Source organism: Nymphaea colorata, chromosome 12 (assembly GCF_008831285.2).
Source record: "Nymphaea colorata isolate Beijing-Zhang1983 chromosome 12, ASM883128v2, whole genome shotgun sequence".
Taxonomy (NCBI): Eukaryota; Viridiplantae; Streptophyta; class Magnoliopsida; order Nymphaeales; family Nymphaeaceae; genus Nymphaea; species Nymphaea colorata.
The window spans coordinates 19,215,245-19,236,493 of NC_045149.1; the positions used below are offsets into that span (position 1 = coordinate 19,215,245).

At 40.3% G+C, this 21,249-nt stretch overlaps 1 protein-coding gene and 1 pseudogene across 9 annotated transcripts in view; both read left to right on the forward strand.

Moving 5' to 3' along the window:
• The first annotated feature begins 11,158 nt into the window (after positions 1 to 11,158).
• On the forward strand, positions 11,159 to 15,722 carry LOC116265212 (protein unc-13 homolog; annotated as a pseudogene).
• A 2,890-nt stretch (positions 15,723 to 18,612) lies between these two features.
• Positions 18,613 to 21,249, forward strand: part of LOC116265647 (uncharacterized) — a 48,879-nt gene continuing 46,242 nt past the window's right edge. For 2 of the 9 annotated variants that reach the window (XM_050080844.1, XM_050080843.1), the window contains exons 1-4: positions 18,613 to 18,755; positions 18,873 to 18,973; positions 20,563 to 20,752; positions 20,945 to 21,162. In XM_050080844.1, the coding sequence (XP_049936801.1) occupies positions 20,579 to 20,752; positions 20,945 to 21,162 (392 nt within the window). In that variant the 5' untranslated portion in view covers positions 18,613 to 18,755; positions 18,873 to 18,973; positions 20,563 to 20,578. Of the gene's footprint in view, positions 18,756 to 18,872; positions 18,974 to 20,562; positions 20,753 to 20,944; positions 21,163 to 21,249 lie in introns of those variants that run through there. The other 7 variants (XM_050080838.1, XM_050080837.1, XM_050080842.1 and 4 more) reach the window with 6 other exon arrangements.

Sequence of the window (21,249 nt, forward strand, 5' to 3'; positions counted from 1 at the left end):
CTAGCTACCCCATTAGGTTAGCTTCTCAGGGGACATTTTCCTTTTCTATTCCAACTTTCAGTATAGACTATGCCCACTGTTTTGCATAGTCTATTTGAATAAAATCAAGATCCGCGATGCACGGAAGGCTCGTTGGCGAACATAAAACTTAGCCACATCTAGACGATGTTCATCTTCATATTTTTTAAGAGAAACCCATAGATTTTAAAGAAATGTTGTGGAACAACTTAATGTATGCCTCGAAGGACACAACATAAGTGTGCGTGTAGAAAATGGGTGTTATTTTTTTACCATAAAAGATGATCCCGACACTTAAATTAAAAGATATATCATATTCAACTCATGTAGAGGAGGATTGAGGCTTCAAGTCTTCTTTGAGTGATATGATATGATGTTAACCTGCTTATCGAACTAACATGTTGAAACATACGATATGTTTGCCAAAGATCTGTAATGAGACCAGATCGAGCGAACAGAAGAGACAATGAAATAGTCGATAGCTTCCTTTCTGTCATCTCATCTCGACTTTTTTGGCCTTTGCAGTCCTCGAAACAATACTGATGAAAAGATGCTGTCTTCACCGTTCGTACCACGCACTGTTTCTTGACGACCAAAATCTGTTTCTTTCGTTGTCCGTTCTCCAAGATGAGATGAATTTTTCAAAATACAATTAGGTGAAAAGAATGACCATCCAGCGCCGCGGCCATTGGCAGTTCTCTCAACAAACATCACCAACAAATGTTCTTCTTAATAGTTTAAGTTGACGCTTATTTTTTTTTTTAAGCAACGAGGACAAAGACGAGTAAGCAAGTGTCATCTTTCAAATTTCAGCCAAATACCACCACAAAACAATAGGGCTTGGAAAAATTATTGAGCGAAAATTAGAGTTTAATTCAGTTTTGTCATTTCACTGATGAATAAGCGCCTTCTGTAAAAAAGTTGCAGTCGCGTACACTGACAGGCTCGAGCTCCCCATGGTGCATCTCAAATAAAATATTGTTTAGCGGAGTCGAAGGGAAGAGTCAAAAGATCGTCATCTACGGTCTTCGGACAACCTTCTTTCACGAAAATGGCTATTTACTTCACGTGAACAAAGTCAGGACTCAGGAGAGAGGACAGTAGCATGCGTGTTTCTTCCGTTTTCTTCTTTGCTTTCTCTCCCGTCACTTCGGCGCTTCATAAAAGCTGAACAGTGAACAGTTGCGTTCCAAAGATTGCAGTGGAAAGTTGAGGGTCGGAAAGAAAGAACTCAACCAAATAAGACAATTTCTTTCCCAAATAAGTTTACAGGAAGATGTCATCGAGCTGTTAGATTGAACTTTCAAGGGCGTTAGATAGGTCGAGTTTTTTAATACTTTTCTTTCTTCTATGTAAGAATCTCAGCTAGAATCTTTCTCCACATTTATCATCCCTTTAAATGGGCCTGAATCTTCAAAGGTTACTCGTCCAAAGAAACAATAAAAAAGAAGAGAGATTGTGGGGAGAACCACGATGGAGAGTGCCCATCGTTTTATCGACTACCCATCGTTTTTTTTTTTCCTTTGAGTTGCTGCTCCTTTCTCGCCAACCACGCAAACACATCATCGATGGATTGAATCCTTCGACCAATTTGTAGATCTTCTGGTGGGCTAGATGCCGTGCGGTCAGAGCTAGTTCCTGAATGACCGCTGCTACTTGTTATTAGAATAGTGAGAGAGAAGATTAGATATTCTATCAACTTGCCTGTCCTGGAACCATTTACAGAACAATGAATTGATGATCACAATTATAATCATAAAAGATTGAAGCCACGACGTGCGAACTACCACAACACGTGACCGAACAGATTAACTTATTGGTATGTAGGGTGAAAAATATCTCCCTCAAGCCTCAACTCTCTGCTCTGCGAGCAAAAATACGAATTGCTGTTACAGCAAGCTGAAATACTGAACATAGATTTACTATAGCAACTGACGAACTGCTTCCGCAGGGCGCAAATACCCAAAAGCAGAGTCATTTTTAGTAGAAGATAGTTTGGAGATTGAATGCATGTTTCATTAATTTAAGGTGAACACGAGGCTCGATCTTGTTGTGTTTGATTTTTTTTTTTTTTTTTTTAATGTCTGATTCTGCAGTGCCCCAAGACGATTGAAGGCCTGCCTACTTATCACTGTTGTTCTTTATGGAGAATTAATATCAAAGGTGGTTAGTGGTTACAGTAGCGGCGCACATCTACCAATAAAACCAGGATATTGTGAAAGTATAGCTGTTTATCGAATGCTATGGAGCACATCAATGAAAGAATACTTTTCTTCTTATTGTGATGACATCTCCTGTTAATATTTCAGAAGAATTGACTATAATGTCGACAACTGTTTCCCTTTTAGAAAATTAAATGTACATTTCGTTGTCTTGAATCAGTGTAATACAAGTCAAAATGTGAATGATAATTTTTTTCTCACGGACCTGTTTGCTTTGGCGCACTGTTTATTACGTGTTTCTGTTGGGCTTTGTTTGTGGCTCTAGACTTGTCATTATCAACTTGTACATTAAGTATTGATATAAGAAATAGACCTTTAATCAGGTTCACTCTAATCGGCATTTATGATGATATAGATAATTTTCTTTCGTATGGATGTTGGATATGGATTTTGCTTCGTACCAAAAACTGATACTAGTTTGAGACGATTTAACGAGGACACAAACTGATACAAGATGGATTTAGATATGCTTTCCGAACGCGAATTTTGATTTTCTTTTCGATGATTCAGCAAGGATAGATTTGTGTTTTGCAATGAAGTGTCTTATATCAAATCTAAAGCTTATAGTCTGTAACTCCCCATAAACTTTGTTAGTTCGTTTTAAATCCTAATTTTTTTTTTGGGTATTTGTTTAAGATGCTTTCATTCTATGAATATTTTTAAAAAATAGCAACAGTGATTTTAAAAATAAGTGAAAGTTTTATAAAAGTTAAATCAAATTATTTAAAAACTTAAAAACACATAAGAAAACGGTTAGGAGATAAATTGAACTATAGTTTCAAAATTTTAGCAATAACCAAAATATAATTTTTTAAAATTTTTTATGAAAATCAAACAACAATTTGGTAAAATTGCATAGATTTAAAAAAAAATTGAGGTGGGACCATGTTTCCGATCAGCCTCACTGGCTCCGTCCCTCAGAAGTCAATTGTGATGGTAGCGAAACTCGGGGATGCAACTGCACCTCCGAGAAGTCAATTGTGATGGTAACCAAACTCGCCATGCCCCCACTCGCAGCCCCATGGTGTTTATTGTTCGCCGTCGCCAGCGTTGCCCCGAGGCCCCAACAATTTAACAAACCTGCCTATATTATTTCTCCATAAGAAGTCCAGCCCGCGATGAACTGGATGACATTCTCTCAGAACAGAAAGTAAAATCTGAATTTTATATATATATATATATATATATATATATAGAGAGAGAGAGAGAGAGAGAGAGAGAGAGAGAGAGATTTGTATTTGAACCTAAGAACAAGGAGAGGAGGGTCCTTTTTTTTTGAACTTTGATCCTCATATCGAAATTTTTAAACACATAAAACCATTAAAATTTCATGGTAAGGCCGTGAGACTCTTCCTGGGATCACTTCTGTTTGAACTTAAAATGATTATAGTTAATATTTTCGAAACTTTGGTGAGATTGTGGGGTGGCTTAAAATTTTGTTATAAAACGCAAGCAAACCTCTTCTAAAAACCGGATCCTTCATTTTCAAACCCCGTTTTCTTTTTAAGATCTTCCTTCTTGCTAGGGTTTTAAGTGCTTTGGGTCCAAGAAAATGCAGCTAGCCACCGGCGGCACGATGCTAGCCGAAGCTTCAGGCGGCTTTCTCTTCTGCGTTGTTGTTCACTTTCTTTTGTATCTAACTTTTCAGGTGGCGGTACTAGGAAGGACCCACTAAAGCAGGCAAACCGACTTGGTGATTATAGTCAAAGGAAGAAGGTTGTAGTTGCAACCCACAAAGAAAACTAAGCAGAACTGAAGAGAACGGGAAACCAAAACAGGTGATCAGAAGGGAAGCTTGTAAAGTGTGTCTTCGTCTTCTCCTTCTGTTAATCTTCGCCTATTGTTTGTATATCTTATTTTGATTTCGAACAGACATAGTTTCATAGTTTCGGCACTCCGGAGCTACCTACTTGTTGGCTGGGTGGGCCACTGCCCACGCCAGCCCATCAAAAATCCCATTATAATGTCTCAAGTACATCACATTCCTATAACTCTAAAATGACATGCAATGGCCACACCAAATTTGCGTTACCAACCGCTTAAAAAAATCCTAGTTCCACCACTGCGCTCGGGGACCAAACAAGGCAGTTGCGCGCATGATAGGTTTTTCCTCTCTTATGGTTTAAATATTTGCACTTAAAAGGATCCTAGCATGCATCGCATAATTCAGTCCAGCAATTCAACACATATAGATATACCATTTGCATGTACACTAAACTTAATTAACCCTATGTGCATACTGCAATCACATGAATCGTAAGCATAACATTAGCAATCAAACAAGAAAATCGTTTCAACTAATTCCTAAAAAATGGAAGGGTCAGAGTAACCCACGTTACTTCAGCCTTGCTTCCTCCCTTTAGCAAAGGGGGCGAGTGCTCATGTTGGTGATCAGCTAGCTATCTGCCAGCCATTGAGCGGAGCCATCATGCTACACTCACTGAGGGGCTCATACATCCATAATTGACTGCCCAAGGGACCATTAGTCCCGCAAAGCAGTCAGCGAGCTACATGGTGACTGGTGTAAGCTGTTTCTTAATATTTCTTTATTTTAAACACATATCTTTACACATTTATTCCTTTATTTATATATATATATATCACATCAAATAAGAGTATTTTTAAACGAATGCCTCTCCAGCTAATTTTTTTTTTTGGCTCCACCTCTCCTCCAAATGTAATAATTTGTGGAAGGCCTCCCCACTTTCATAGTCGGGGCCGCCCATGTTCTTGTGTTTGTCTGTCTACTGTTTGTGTACCCTTTGAACACAATGTGATGGCCGGGGACAGGCCGCTATAATGACATTCAATTATGGTCCCATCCTTAAGAGAGAGACGTGAAAATACACGGACCTTACCACAACCACATGTGGTGAGAGCTGTCCCGCTCCAACCAAGAGCTTTCCAGTTAGCGTCGGCATAGGCCGCGGATGGCCTCATGACACTCTTTGCAATGGCAAAACTTGGACGCCGAATGCAATGTTTTCTTGTTCACGACGGGCCCGGCCCGTTTGGTGGGAATGGAAAACATTTCCACAATAACTTTTCCAAAGCAAAGTTTGGTAGATGTGGGTGTGCGAAAAGGGTTCTTGTTTTTCTGTTCTTATGATTACTGTGCATTCGTCAGTAAATGTAGGGCCTGTACTGACCTGTATTTGGCCCACGACATTAAAACCCGTTTGGTGGGAATGGAAAACATTTCCCGAATAACTTTTCCAAAACAAAGTTTGGTAGATGTGGGTGTGCGAAAAGGATTCTTGTTTTTCTGTTCTTATGATTACTATGCATTCGTCAGTAAATGTAGGGCCTGTACTGACGTGTATTTGGCCCACGACATCAAAAGTCCCTTCTTCTTTTTGGCACTTCTGGTTCTGGCCTTTTGTGTGTTTTCCACCTAGGCGTCAGTAAAGGTCATTGCTCCAGTGACGTCCTTGCTAGAACGTTACAAAGCCTATTTTCAGTGACTTAAGAAACGCCAATAGAGTGCAGAGAACTTGAGTGACGTCTTCTCGACCTACAACGTAATAAATACCCTTCAAGCATGCAAAAGTTTAAAATTTTGTATCTTTGAATTGCATAACAAAGATAATATTCACGAAACTCATAAAAGTCCTCTAAAGGGTCATTTGACTAATGGAACGGTACCTTCAAAAATAAGGACAAATTGATGAAACACTAGAACTTGTCTCAAAATTAAGTTGGAGTACATTCAATGAGCACCAAGTTAGTGCAGTTTGGTCCATAGAGTTAAGTTGGTGCAGCTTGGTCACAGCCTGCCAAACAAGCTCAAACATAAGTAGTGATCAGCAAGGACCTAGGCTTAAGCTGGCAGCCTTCCTAATCAAGTCCCAGTAGTCTAAATTAAGCAGGTTTGAATCGAACTAGCAAACTAATCCAATAATAACATGCTTCAAAAACTTGGCAAAATGTGAAAGTGATTTCTTTTTATTTTAAATGTGTCTAACATTGGATGTTGTAAAATGGCTAAAAACTGAAATAAAAAAGAGTGTCGTAATGGTAATGGCTTAATTTAAGCGGACAGTTTATAGTGCTTACATAGTTATAAATTTTATACTTTTAACCATCCAGCAACTATCCACTAGAATTCTCCTATTTCTTTGGCCACAAAACATTTAAGTTACTTTTTCTAAATTCCCCTTTATTTTTTCCTTCAATGATGGACCAAGGGAAGCTGTCGTTCCTTTTCTTGGGTTGGTTCTTGGTACCATGGTTTTCGAAAAGTAGACAATAATGCATGGTTGGCAAAACTGGCCTGGTTGATTTTGGAATCGCCTGAGTTTACTCATATCCCTATAAGACCTGTCCACATGAGTCAAGGTTGGCCCGGCTCGCCCCCGACTTTGGCTTGCCCTTAACTCTGCTCGACTCGCTCCAACACGACCCGACTCGGTGGAATCAAGTCGATAAGTCAACTCACTGAGTCGACCAGTCAACTCGCTGGCCTAATGACCTAGTCATCTGCTGATCTAAGTTGGGGTCACCGGGAGTTGATACTGAAAATTACCATTCCGGCAGTGGCAGGTCAAATTGATTGGTTAAAACACATAGAACGGCCAGAAGACTCTTGTTTGGTGAAAACAGACGATGAGAAAACGGTAAATCAGAGGAATTGGTTGGATGGCAGTGGACCGATAGTCTTTTTCAAAAGAATCCGTCCCCCAAAACAGGCTAATTTTCTGCGTCATCCAACTGCTCCTTGGCTATTCAAAATCCGAAGCCTGAAGCCATGAGCCATCGCCGTCGCCACTGGTCGTAGAACAGCGGAACCAGACAGAGAGTCACCTGACGGCAAGTTCCACATAAGAAATCGGGACTCTGCCCAGCACCTGAGCCATTACTGATGCGACACTTTGTTGCTCCTGATACGGCTACCCGACATGCATTCAATATGCAATTCTAAGAGAGAGCAGTTGGTAGATGGCGGCTCGGGAAAGCACATTAAACCTGAGCTTTCATGGCGGTGGATGGCGAAGTTTCAGAAGCTCCACGGAAGTAGTTGAAGAAATCGTTGCATCTTAGCAAATCACCCGCCTCTATTTCTGTTGGCCCAAGTTCGCTCAGAATTGGAATCTAGCTCCCTGTAGGCCGTTTGAATACACGGTTCTTTACTGTAGAGCTGCAACTTTAGTTGAAATTCGAGAGGAAATTTCAGCTGACGACCAACAAAGAACTTCAGTGCTGGGTTTTTTTGTGTACAGCAATAAAGTTCCCCCTAAATAAATGGAGCTTTAATGCTGTGGTAGTTTTTCTTTTTTTTTTTTGCTTTTTAGGTTCTCAATTCCCGAAACAAAAATTCCATGAAATCAAATCAAGAGAGTAAATAGAGTGGGAAACAAAATTTCCAAAGAAAAAGTACAGGAAGTCTTAAGCCCAAAAATTTAATTCCATGTATTTAAATGAACCCCCAAGGTTGTTCGCTAGGGATGTTAATATATTCAGTCTGAATTAGATATCCCATCACATCAATAAAAAAAATCGTATATGAAAAAAAAATATCTAATTAAAAAATCAGATCAGACTCGGATTTAAGAAATGGCATCCCATCTAAATATCCAATGGGATTCGGATCAAATTTATTCTTAGACAACGATCCTATATCTAATGTTCTTAGATTCTCAAAATTGTCAAAATTTGGTTCCCAATTTTGAATTAGATTTAGATATAAATATAAAAATCGGATTTAGCTTGTGAAATCGGTTCTAGATTCAAATTCAGATATGACTTTTGTTTATTCTTACTCAAATCTGAAATCCGAATATGTGAATATCTGAAAAAATAGATATGGTTGAGCGTATATCTGATTCAAAATCAGTTTACATCTCTATTGTTGGCGGGCCGACATTGAGACTTAGGAGGTGACTGAATTTGGGCCATTCCCATTCCTTTCGACTTCTATTTTGCTAATTTATATATGTAGCACTGCTTGACAATCTATTTTTGAAACATTGAACCCGTCCTTTCTCCCACCCATCAAATTTTCTTTTGGTTCACATTCATCTTTAACTAGTATCTCATGACAATTGATATCTTCATGGGAGTTGACACAATGGATGATGCGATCAATCTCCATTTTGAATACACCGGGCGTCAATTTCCTGTATTGTAAAATAAGATACCGATATGCAAGTTGAAATATAGTAGAGCATCACTCATATAGATAAAAAGTAGGTCTGGTACTCTAAGAGATGGAAAAAAGGTAAGACTTCAGACAGTAAGAAGAAATACTCTTTCTTCTTATTGAACTTAAGTCAATTGACAAATCTATACTTTACTCTACTGTTCATAATTGCACTTTTTTTGCTTCATGCGAATTTAAATTTTATTGGATGAAAAAATCATGACAAACAAAGTAATGTAACCAAGTAGATATGGTATTGGGTTCCAAATGCTCAGGATCTCTTCAAAGACTAAAAAACATTGCCTCAAGATTATACATATGGGAAGATGTATAAGAAATAAGACATAAGCGTGCCAACAAAAGATGAATTTCATAGACAAGAAGATAAGAAGCCTACTTGTCAGGATGGTTCACATAGAGCTTGTTGACATAATTTGGTTTGGGATCATAAACATAAAACTCTGCAGGAAAATGGTCGGAAATCCGTATTTGATTTGTCGAGATGCATACTTTTTGCAATAATCATTGGATACATTAATCTTAGTTCCTAAAACAATATCACATAGATAATCTTGAAATTGAAATAGATATGAACAAAATATCATGAAGACAATAAACGCAGTAAAGCTAGCCATCAATTATTGACAAAAAGTTATGAATATTTTATATAGATGTGCATATCTTAGTGAATAGGATCAATTTGATATCAACTGAATCTGACAAGATTCAGCATCAAGTTTATTCGCTTTTTGAAGAAATGAAGTGAAAAATATATAAAAATAATAACGTCAGTTTCAAATAATAGAAGTTGAAGCATACCACATAGCACCCTCGGCTTGTGTCATTAGTAGTCTTTCTTCATCAATATTTTCTGCCATTCTAAACGTTTGACAAATATGTGCTTATCTGCTTAAAATGATTTTATGAAACTTTATATGCACATTAAAATTTTCATATTCTTCTACTTCTTTCAATTTTAGTATTTGGATTTGGCTTATGCAGCCGAGTTCACCATAAACAACTTTAGAACTTAATGGAAAGAAACTTTTATTTCGCACGCATATAAGAAATTAGTTAAACCAGTCTCGTATTTAGACAGGTTTTCATGGTTTCTTCCTTCAGCTTTGATCCAGTGATCTGAAAGCGAGAATAATGGTTATGGAGGGACACAAAAAGAGATAAAAGTATATAAAAAGTTCAATAAAAAAATAGTGAAGAACTCTCAAAATGAGACCGATTAAAATATTATAGATATATAAAAACCTTTTTGAGTCATCTAAGTGCTCTTAAAGTGTTTTTTTTTTTTTTTTGAAAATTCAAACGTGTATTATATAAAGTGTTTTTAAAATAATGCAAATGTTCGACATATAACTCACAGTTAATTAAATCTCAAAAGCCAAAACTATGAATCGTTAAGACTTTCATAGTTAAGACTCCTATAAATTTCATCAATGTTCCGTGATGAACATTTAATGAAAATAAAATCGACCCGGAAGGTACCCTCTCAACCAATCAAATCTTGTGATGAGCTTGGTTCCGACTGATCCAATTCGAGCCACCAGAAATTTTACTGGTTTCCCGTCAGCAGCCGAAGATTGTAAGTTGATCCATCCTTTTTCCCACCTTTTGTTAGTTTTTATGCCTTTTCTGTCCAAAATCATGTTACTAAACGTGAAATATGTGAACATACATTTACTTTTATTATACCCTTAACCATGTTATATATATATATATATATATATATTGGATGATCCATATATGCCAATTGCTAAATGTTGCCAGTTAAAAATCCATTGCTAATAGTGCCTTAAACCAGGAGGTGCACCTCGGAACCTACTCTTTTGAATTGGGTGTTACAACTTCGTGAATTTGGGTTTAGAGTAAGTTTATAAGATCCGGATCACTGCTCCATGGTCGATTGAAAATTTGTTAATTATATATTTAGTGCCTTATAAAAAAGAATTTGTGGCTCGGCCCCTACTTAAACCATTGCTAAAAACACTATAAACCTTGCTGCACTATAAGCCAATGCTTCTGTCATAATTTTCTTTTAATGATATATTTTTAAATTTTGTCACAATTTTCTTCTAATGATATATTTTTAAATTTTAGCAGTTATTATTATGAATGTGTCACCAAAAACAGTTGCCACCAAAGCATTAGGAAATGGTTTATGGTAGAACAATGATTTATCGGGCTTTTAACAATGTTGTTCAATGGAATTTTTTTGGTTTTCGATCATCCAGCAGCAAGATCTAATAACATCCGACAGATTATATACTTGTACGTGTAAATTTGTATACTTCTAGCAGGAATAAATCTGAACATTTCTAATTTATGAGAAAAATGATCCAAATCAAATGCTTCAGATCTTATAAGGTCCAAGAAAAATGATCCTTGATGTTTTGAGTTATTAGAGGTAAGATAGTTATTTAAAACGAAATTTGATTGGAATTGAAATTATAATTGGATGTTATTTCTTAAACTGATAAATTGATGTGATTTTTTAATCAGACGTTAATTTTCGTTTGTTTAATTAAACATGGAATGCAAATGAGATATATTAAGATATGAGAAGAAGAGACTTCTTCAACAAAGCGGGTTGCGGTTATAGCAGTTTAGATTCTCAGAGGTTCGTTGGGATGAACTCCCACCTCCCTTTAACTCGGAGGTTACGTGGTAGCAACAGAGACAGACAAGCTTTCTCTTCCATCCTCTGTCATCTGGTAACGATGAGAAGCCAGCAGCGAAGAAGGGACTCCATAACTTTGATCTCCTTTTTGTCCGTTGGTTGGGGGGCAGCCCAGCCCGTCAAACGCAAAACGCCAGCACGGACTCTGGCGGAGCTCCGAGAAGCCCTGCAAGCCAATCGCCGGAGTCCCCAACTCATCCCCGAAACCGTCGCGCCACCACGCCTGCAACACAAAACCCCCTTCCTCCCCCACCCTCTCCCTTGCCCCCTCGTCCCTCCACCCTCGATCCCCCAACATCGATGACGACGAATCCGTTCCTGATGCTAATCCCCCTCTAGCACGATTTCGCGGCGGGGTGTCAAGATGGCCGTCCTGGGGTCTGACGCTGCCGGCGCCGATTCCGCCATGTTCGTCCACCACTCAGGCGACCTCTTGGGGCCCTCCCACCTGGAATGGCCCTTCGGGAGAGTCGACATTGACGACGACTATCTCCGGGAGACGGCCTACGAGATCTTCTTCACGTCGTGCCGGGCGTCGCCGGGGTTCGGCGGGAGGACGCCGCTGACGTACATCGGCGTGTCGGAAGGGGCGGAGGCGGGGGGCCCGGCGGAAGGGCTCCCGGTTCGACGGTGGTGCCCACCAGTAGATTGAAAAGGGCGCTCGGGCTGAAATCGAGGAGGCAGTCGCCGAAGCGGGTGTCGGCCATGGCTCCCGGTGCTGGAAGCGGCGGGGTGCTGTCTCCCGTGAAGAATAGGCGTCCGTTCACGACCGCCGAGCTGATGCGGCAGCAGATGAGGGTGTCCGACCAGAGCGACGGAAGGTTGAGGAAGGCCCTCATGCGCATCCTCGTCGGACAGGTTCTCCCTCTCTCTTTAAGGAATTGTCTGTCCAATCAGAATCCACGCTGCATATTTTATGTGATTTTAATATCTGGTCATCTGCTGAAACCGCTTGAAATGAAAAAAATTGCAGTAATCTCACCTCTTCAATTGATCTCACCTTGGATTCCTCACTAAATGCAAATGAAGAATCTCATAAGAAAAAAGGAATGCATTATCAGTAATTGCGTATCACAAGAATGTATGATAAATGATGAGATTCCTTTCCCGTTCAAGTTTAATCCACCCAATTTTTTTGATGATCTGCGCTTTGTTGGGCTGGTTAATTAGATGATGAGAAATGACTGCTGACGGCCAAGACTCGTCGGAAATTTTCTTTCAGGGAATTACTTGGTCTAAATGTCTTTCCGTCTTGGAAAAAAAATCACAATATTTGTATTCTGTTTTGCTTTTCTTTCAAAAAATCCAGTATGCATATTAGAGGAAATGATTTTTTTTTTAGTATGAATCCTCTAAGATTTGAATAATAAATACCACATTTATTTTTTGATATTAGTAGCTCTACGATTTTGTCTCTGAAACGGCGTCTAAGTTGTGTTTGGGTAACCGTTGAAATTGCGTTCTGTTAAATCGCACTACCAAATTGATTTGCTGCTTCTGAGATCTCGTTCTTCTGAAAAAAACAGATGGGAAGACGTTCAGAGACAATTATTCTCCCACTGGAGCTACTGCGGCAGCTAAAACCGTCGGAATTCAATGATGCCCACGAGTATCACGAGTGGCAGCGGCGCCATCTCCGGGTTCTCGAGCTTGGTCTCCTGACGCACCCTTCTATCCCCTTAGACCGATCGAACTCGTCCGCTCAAAAGCTCAAAGAGATCATAAGGGCGGGCGAGTTGAAACCCATCGACACGGGGAAGAACTCGGAAATCTTGAGGGTCCTCTGTAACTCCGTCGTCACCTTGGCATGGAGGACCTCCAACGGCTCCCCCACGGACATCTGCCACTGGGTCGATGGGTTTCCGATCAATCTCCATCTCTACATCTCTCTGCTTCAGGCGTGCTTCGACACCAAGGACGAAACCATGGTCATAGAAGAGGTGGACGAGATACTGGAGCTGATGAAGAAGACGTGGACGACGTTGGGCATCAACAGGTCGGTTCACAACGTCTGTTTCACGTGGGTACTCTTCCAACAGTTTGTTATTACCGGCCAGATCGAGCAGGATTTGCTTGGAGCCGCGCTCACTCTTCTGTCGGAGGTAGCGAACGACGCGAAGAAAGCGACCGACGACTCCCTGTACTTTAAGATTCTGTCCTCCGCATTGACGTCCATGCAGAGCTGGGCGGAAAGGTGGCTCCTGGATTACCATGAAAGCTTCAAGAAGGGGCCTGCCGGTTTGATAGAGAACGTCCTCCCGCTCGCACTTTCTGCTGCTAAGATCTTGGATGGAGGACCAGAGGTGACCAGCTGCCTCTCGGAGGAGCAGGCAGATTCATTGTACGGGAGGGTGGATGCTTATATTCGTTCTTCTGCGCGCAATGCATTTGCAAAGGTAAGCAGTGCACGATGAATGCCTTTCTTCCTCTTCAAAGGGTACTATTTGGAGCTGATTGATTGGAAACGTTCAATAAAAGTTTTTCCCGACTCAAAACTTTGGGGAATAAAACGAAAATCTATCATTTAGCAGAAAAATCTACCTGAAACTTGTTTGTGTTTGTTCTTTTTAATTAAACTGTGATTGTTTATTATAGAGCCTTCTGAAATCGCAGATACTGGAACACAAGACGTTGGACAGCATCGCAGGGGACGCAGAGATTGGAACAGCAGAGATTTTGATTGTCCTAGCAAAAGAAACTGAAGATCTAGCAAAAAAGGAGAAGGAAAACTTCAGCCCTGTCCTTAAGAAATGGCACCCCGTTTGTGCTGGAGTGGCTGCCGCATCCCTTCACAACTGCTACGGCGTTGTATTAAAGCAGTACCTCAACAACTTCTCAGAACTGACAAAGGACACGGCCATGGTGCTGCAAACGGCTGGGAAACTGGAGAGGCTTCTGGTGCAGATGGCCGTGGAAGACTCCGCTGATTGCGAAGATGGAGGCAAGGGAATAATCAGAGAGATGATACCTTATGAATCAGAATCGACCATGATGAGTCTCTTCAAGAGCTGGATTGATGGCAGGATGTCCGTTATTGGAGAGCACGTATGCAAGGCCAAGGATACTGAAGTGAGTTTCTCAACTCTCAGTAAATGATAGCTTGAGTATGATGCTATGATCATTTGATAACTGTTGCTGTTTCTTCTGTTTCTTTCTGTTACAGACTTGGAACCCCAAATCCAAATCTGAGCCACACGCTCAGTCGGCCGCAGAATTGGTGAGGTTGGCTAGGGAAATGGTGGATCAATTCTTCGAAATGCCGGTCAACGTCACCGATGATATGGTGCAGCACCTAACAGACGGATTGGATTCCCAGTTTCAGGGATATATAGCATTCGTTTCATCGTGTGGTAAGTTCTCCACTCTGTACCCTGAAATCATATTGCTTATAGTGACGAATATTTGCTCAGCATTTTCTCTGTGGAACGAATTCAAACTTCAAACCTGAAACAGGGACGAAGCAGAGCTACATTCCATCGTTACCGCCACTGACCCGGTGCAATCAAGGAAACAGGTTCCTGAAAGCCGTCCGGAAGGTAGTTCCCTGCCACGCCTTCGCCGAGCACCCCAACACGGTCGCCCCCTCCGGCGACAACTTCGGCAACGGAAACCACCACCAGCCCCGGCCATCCACCAGCCGGGGCACGCAGCGCCTCTACATCCGCCTCAACACCCTCTACTACCTCCTCTCCCAGGTGAACACCATCCACAAGACCATCCGGTGCCACCACCAGACTCACCAGCCGCCCCGCCGCTTCCCCACCGCCTCCTCCCACTTCGACCTCGCCCGCGCCACCATCAACGCTGCCACCCACCACGTGGCGGAGGTGGCCGCCTACCGCCTCATTTTCCACGACTCCAACGCCGTGTTCTACGAGGGGCTGTACATCGACTCGGTGTCGGAGTCGCGCATCCGGCCGGCGTTGCGGGCGCTGAAGCAGAACCTGGCGCTGCTGGGGGCGATCATGAGCGAGCGGGCGAGGGAGGGGGCAGTGCGGGAGATCATGAAAGCGTCGTTCGACGCGTTCCTGATGGTGCTGCTGGCCGGCGGGAGGGAGCGGGCGTTCCAGAGGGAGGACGTGGAGACGGTGAAGGAGGATTTCCGGGCGCTGACGCAGCTGTTCCTAGCGTGCGGGTGGGACGTGGTGACGGAGGAGGTGGTGGAGAGGGAGGCGGAGGTGGTGAAGGGCGTGTTGGAGCTCATGGGGGAGCCGACGGATCAGCTGGTGGAGGACTTCAGCGTCCTCGCCTGCGAGTCCAGCGGTCTGGTCATGTCCAACTTCGGCGGCCAGCAGAGGGTGCCGATGCCGCCGACCACGGGGAGGTGGAACAGGGTCGACCCCAACACCATTCTCAGGGTCATCTGCCATCGAAACGATAAGACCGCCAATGGTTTCTTGAAGAAGAACTTCCAGATGGCTAGGAGGAAGTGAACCAGAGAGAGGTAGAGAGAGATGAAGGGTTCGGGTGCAACTGTCTCATATCTCAAGGGAGGAAAAAAAAAAAAAGTGGAATTTGAGATTTCTTTTTAAGTTATGGACGTTTTAGGTGTCTGTACAATGTAATAAGATCGGTTTTTATCATATTTTAATTTGCATTGGTTGCATCAGTCTAAATGTATGTACGACTAATCGTGGAGTAAGTTTTTAAATGTTATTACCAGATTGTGTATTATAAGTAATTGTGGAGCAACTTTTTAGATATTTTTACCACTGCGGTTGAAGGTTTACTGTTCTTAAAGAGTTACTGTACTTTAGAAACTATATTTCCAAGTATAGTTTAATCAAGTAATTCTCAAAGACCAGCCTTCCTTTACTCAAATGTGTTCACCATCCGAAACTATATTAGAAAACCAGTATAGAATAAGTTTTTGGTAAATAAAATACAATAAGATGTCATTTTTTCAATTTAAATCTGATTATGTTTCTTAAATGGGATATTTAAACCTTTCATATCTAATTGTTCAAATGTCGGGTCCATAAAGAGCCATTCGACATTATAAACACCATGTGAATGTTTCATGAATGTCTTCGGCCCAAACTTAAGAAAGATTCATGAAACTCTTTCATAAATCTATTCTTATTTTACGGTAGATTTATGAAACACTCACACAATGTTACCAAATAGCTCCAAAAAATTTTATAATTATTTACTAGTACTAAACATTTGCTGCATTACTCAGTGTTGCTAATTTCAATTCAAATCGGATCATTTTGATTGATCGCCTCTTGCCAGTATGTTTTTATGTCTTCGTTTTCTTCATTTCTTAAACCAATTGAACATTTTAAAATTATTTTTACTAAAAAAATGGAAAAGAAGACAAATACGGGTTTATTTACTTGACGATGTGCATCGGCCAATACACTACGGGCTACCAAAATCCATGTGGCGTTGTATACATATATTTACAACATTGGTGTTATTCATCTTCGTTCAAAAAAGTGAGAAGAATGTGGCATGCAATAAACCGGCGGCAGGGAAGATTGTGTTCTAAAAAGCTTGTTGTAGAGGATCAATGATCTTGCCATGTATGTTGCCATGTACAGTACGTCCATTTCTTTTCATATGTCACCATTTCAAGGAAGGGGCACTCGATACAATGTTTGAGGCATTTATATCTAAAAAACTTCGTTATGTAACAGTGGCTACAGTAAAACTTTTGAAAATTATGACCCATATATACATATATATATACACATATATATATATATATATATACACTTGGTAAAGTGGCTTGTAAATTGCTCCACGTAAGATTCGTGCTTATTTAAAACACATACTTTTAAAATAGTATATAAAATACTTCTTTCTTTTACGTTTTATTGTTGGGCAAGCATACATCAAACTTGTATGCTCCAAAACAGGTTTGTAGTAAAAAAAAAAAAAAGCATAAATACTCAATTTACAAGGTTTACACCACGTTAAAATCTTTTGTATCATTGTATCAAATCAAAATGAGTTATGTTGCAAGACTGGACACGACTTAGCATAGATATTGATGAAATTGGGTCCAAGTTCCACATTTGAAGGTTTAAATTTGACAGTGGCGAGTTAAATGAGAGTCTCCTTCCATTGAAATATGGACTTGGACTTAGGAGAAACCTCAATTTTTTCCAAGTACGAATTGCATTATAAAAGAAGACTCGGATCTACTTTCTTTGTGGCACTAATGGCGAGCCTCAAAGTTAACCCGATACCATGTCTCATTCCAGACGACCCAATTCCTAGCTGTTACAAAATAGTGGATCCCAGATCCAGATTATGCAAGTATAGTACCCGGGTCCCATTCCAATGGTACAATATACAGGTTGCACCAGATTCGAATAAGATTTTAACTCGCCAAATGCCTTCTCTTTTTTCTACATCCGGACTATAAGTACCAGGAAAAAGGGGGACAAAGATCTCAGAAATTCAAACTTGATATGCCCTACAAATCCAGATTTGCATGGGAAGATCTCAGAAATTCAAAATGAAAAAAAAAACAAAAATAATAGAAAATTTGAGCTTTCTACTACTTTTCTTACAAAAAAGGTGATCAAAATAAAAAAGTTGTTAATATATTAAATGAAAAATTAAAAGCTTAAAATATATTAAAAGACATTTTGTTTATGAAATTGGAAAAAAACGCAATATTTTAATTTTAAAAAATATTGCAGTTTTTTCTTCAATTCATAATTTTCTTTGTTTTTCCATTTTTTTTGGTGGCATATATATGATTGATATTGTATGATTTATTGAAACATGAAATGTTCCAAGTAAAAAAAGAGTGTGAGTGTGTGTTACATACAAAGGTATGCCCCTCCTTCTGGTTTGATAATTTAATAAATTGAACTTCACTTGGGTGTTCCTCTCACATATCTGACCATATGAATGGGTTTTCCTGAGTTTAAAGCTATTTTCATCTTTGCGTTTGCTTTGTGCCTTGCCTTTTTCTTTTATACTTTCACTTTCCAAAATCAGCTCCTAATTACTCGAATATAATGTAGCTATCAAAGTTCAATCACAGCTTTATGAGATGACTAGTTTGCTTTGGGATGAGCGAGAAGTTCATCGTTACCGTCCAAAATAAAGCCCGAACGAAACCCCCATTTTTTGTACCTCCAAGGTCTTGACTTGTATGGGCATCAGCGATAGGCAACGGTATACCCTTCAACTTACTTGCATGTATGTTAAGTTCTATCACTTTAAGACATTAAAACATAATATAATATCCATGAGAGTCAAACTAAAAACTTACCTTTTTACAAAGCAACTATGTTGTGAAAATACCCGAAAATATTCCAGGTCTCATAAACAAACCCTGCACTATTAATGGATCTCGATCCATGTCCAAGTGAATAGATGCCAAGCGATGATTGAAATCTTTTGCGATCCAAAACAAATCCAGTTTGTACATCCAAATTCAATCATTCAACCATGATGGAAACCCGCCCATCGGATGACGTTACTTGTCGAGAGGAAGCAACCACAGGGCGAGAGACGTCGTCCGGCTCCGTAGTGGTTGGCTGTTACCGTCCCCGCCATTTTTGTTGCATCAAGAACAGCAACTAAGCAATTGGAGAGCCACGCCCGCCGGGTTGAGAGCAAGTCGACCAATCCCCGCCGTCGCTTTCTTCTGCTCCCGCGTCCCAGAAATCAAGGCCGTCCGATTTATCCCTCTGCAAGTACTCGCTTCCGGTCCTAGGTCGCTATCTGCCCCTCGTGATTTATTTCCCTTCACCTCTCCCTACTCCTTCTGATCTATCTGGAGTTCTCGCTCTGCTGTGTCTTCCTTTTTTTTTCTTTCGTCTTTCTTTTGCAGGGAGCCGGAAACGCTCGCGGCTTCGGAAGGAAACGCGGCTCGTCTTGAAAGGATTCAAGGCAAAAGAATCTCCTCTTTGTGTGTTCCACTTGTGTCGGAAGGCAACTCTCTCCTTCTTTCTCTCTCTCTCTCTCTCTCTCTCTCTTTTCGTAACGTGATGCAGAGAAGTATATATTTTTGTTGACGGGATTTTTCTTCTTCATGCGGAGTTCTGCATCAGATTTGGAAGAGCGTTCTAGAGAAATCTAGTTTCATGGATAGTGCACTGTCACGATCTTTGTGTGGAAAATCCGGTTCCAAATCTGTCTTGCCTCGTTGCTATTGTTGGTCATTTTTCTAACTGAAAGGAAAACTCGTTTTCAAATTTTTATCCAAATATTGGACCGAAAGTGTTAGGTTTTATGTCTTTGGTCCTTTTGGTGAATTCATTTTTCTGTAGTTTCAAATCAGTGTTGGGGTCGAAATTTTCAATAAAACATTTTCTTTAACTGCAATAGAAGCCCAGTACAGTACTTATATTACACCAATGTCTGTGGGCTAGAGAAATTCTATTTTATTTTTTAAATTAATTAAGTTTTCAAATTAATTGGGTTGAAAGGCGAAACTTTAAGTATTTTCCTTTGTCAATTCATAGACTAAAAGTGAGAAAAAGGCTGACAAGTACCTTTCAAATGGCGCCAAGGGCACAATCAGTTGTTTAAGGAGTCCGAGATTCATCTTGTGGTCACTATCACTCTCCTTTTTGAGATATAAACACAACACCGTGGATGCCTAACAATATGACTTTGGGGTTCTACATGAACGAAGTTTCCTTTAAATAAATATTGAAAATCTGAGTGTTTTTCAAATGATTCAAAATTGTTTTCAGTTTTTATTATGCAACAAACGGCAGAATGGATGCCGTAAAGATGTAAATACCAAACAGCCAAGAATTTGTCATCTACAATAATGTGAAAAGCCCAATCAATTGCCTATAATTCGTCAATCAATTTGAGAAGAAAATGCCTTTTCTATGAAAGTGGAGCAATAAATTTTCATCGGAGGAGCATTAATTTAAACAATTTTATACCCTCAAATGCACACTAAAATGACTAATAAACTAAGGGGCACTGAATGTAAATAATTAAATAAGGGGCATTAGTATATAAATAAACAAATAAATAAATAGTTGGAGGCCAACAATATGTAGATTACATAGATTTTACAGAACTGTGAGGGCAAGTGCCAACACACGCCCACCAATCAGGAAGTTAAAACCCCAAAAGTTTGGCGTAGCTGGTCATACCAGCCATTGATATGTGACCAGTCGTAAGCATCAATCCTTACCAAGCCAGGGCAAAGAATTTCAAGCGTTTCACGCCCACTCCTCTTAAGAATTTCAAAAGCATTCTAGGAAGGAACCTGTAAGAGATTGTACGAAGTTGCCAAGGTCTCCGCTATTTCTTGAAAATTTTCCTAAAGTTCGTGGCATTTTAGAGCCGGGAGATAATATATATCAAGAAAATGTCACGATATTTACAAAATATCGCCAGTAAATGTGAATCCAATGGTACCAAAATATTTTTGCAAGTTCACATTTTGAAACCATCTTTGTTAGAATGGTATTGGTGAATGTGTTTCTTTAATGACTATTCACGACCTTTGTTAGATGATTGTAGACCTTTATATGCTTGGCCACAATGTCTTTCAGGTGAAACAAATCAAAGATGAGAGTTGCAGTGATTGGTGCGGGAGTGAGCGGCCTGGTCGCCGCTTATACCTTGGCCAAGGCCGGCGTTCATGTTGTGCTCTACGAGAAAGAAGATTACTTAGGCGGCCATGCTTGGACCGTTCATGTCAATGGCGTCGATGTGGATCTCGGATTTATGGTGTTCAATGGAGTACGACCATTGCTCTTATACCTTCTCATTCTTCATCTCAAAGAAACACATAGTTAGTTGCATCTCTTGGTATAAACTGGTAGATAATTGTTTAACCCAAACCCCGACGATAAGTTTCAGACAAATTATTCATATACAAACTTACTTTCTGGGGATCAGCTAACGAATTTGACTCAATATTTATGTGTTCAGGTCACGTATCCCAATATGCTGCAGCTTTTCGAGAGCCTGGGAGTTGATTTGCAGCGGAGCGAGATGTCGTTCTCGGTGAGTTTGGACGGAGGCAGAGGGTGTGAGTGGGGGAGCAGGAACGGACTCTCCAGCCTCTTTGCCCAAAAGAGAAACGCCTTCAGCCCTTCTTTCTACCGAATGCTTGGAGAGATCCTCACATTCAAAAACGACGTCATGAGGTAATTGCCCTTCCGAATCAATGGTTCATCGTGTTCATCTTTTCAAGCTAACCAGAATACACAAGAATTTTTTGTGGCCACTTTTTT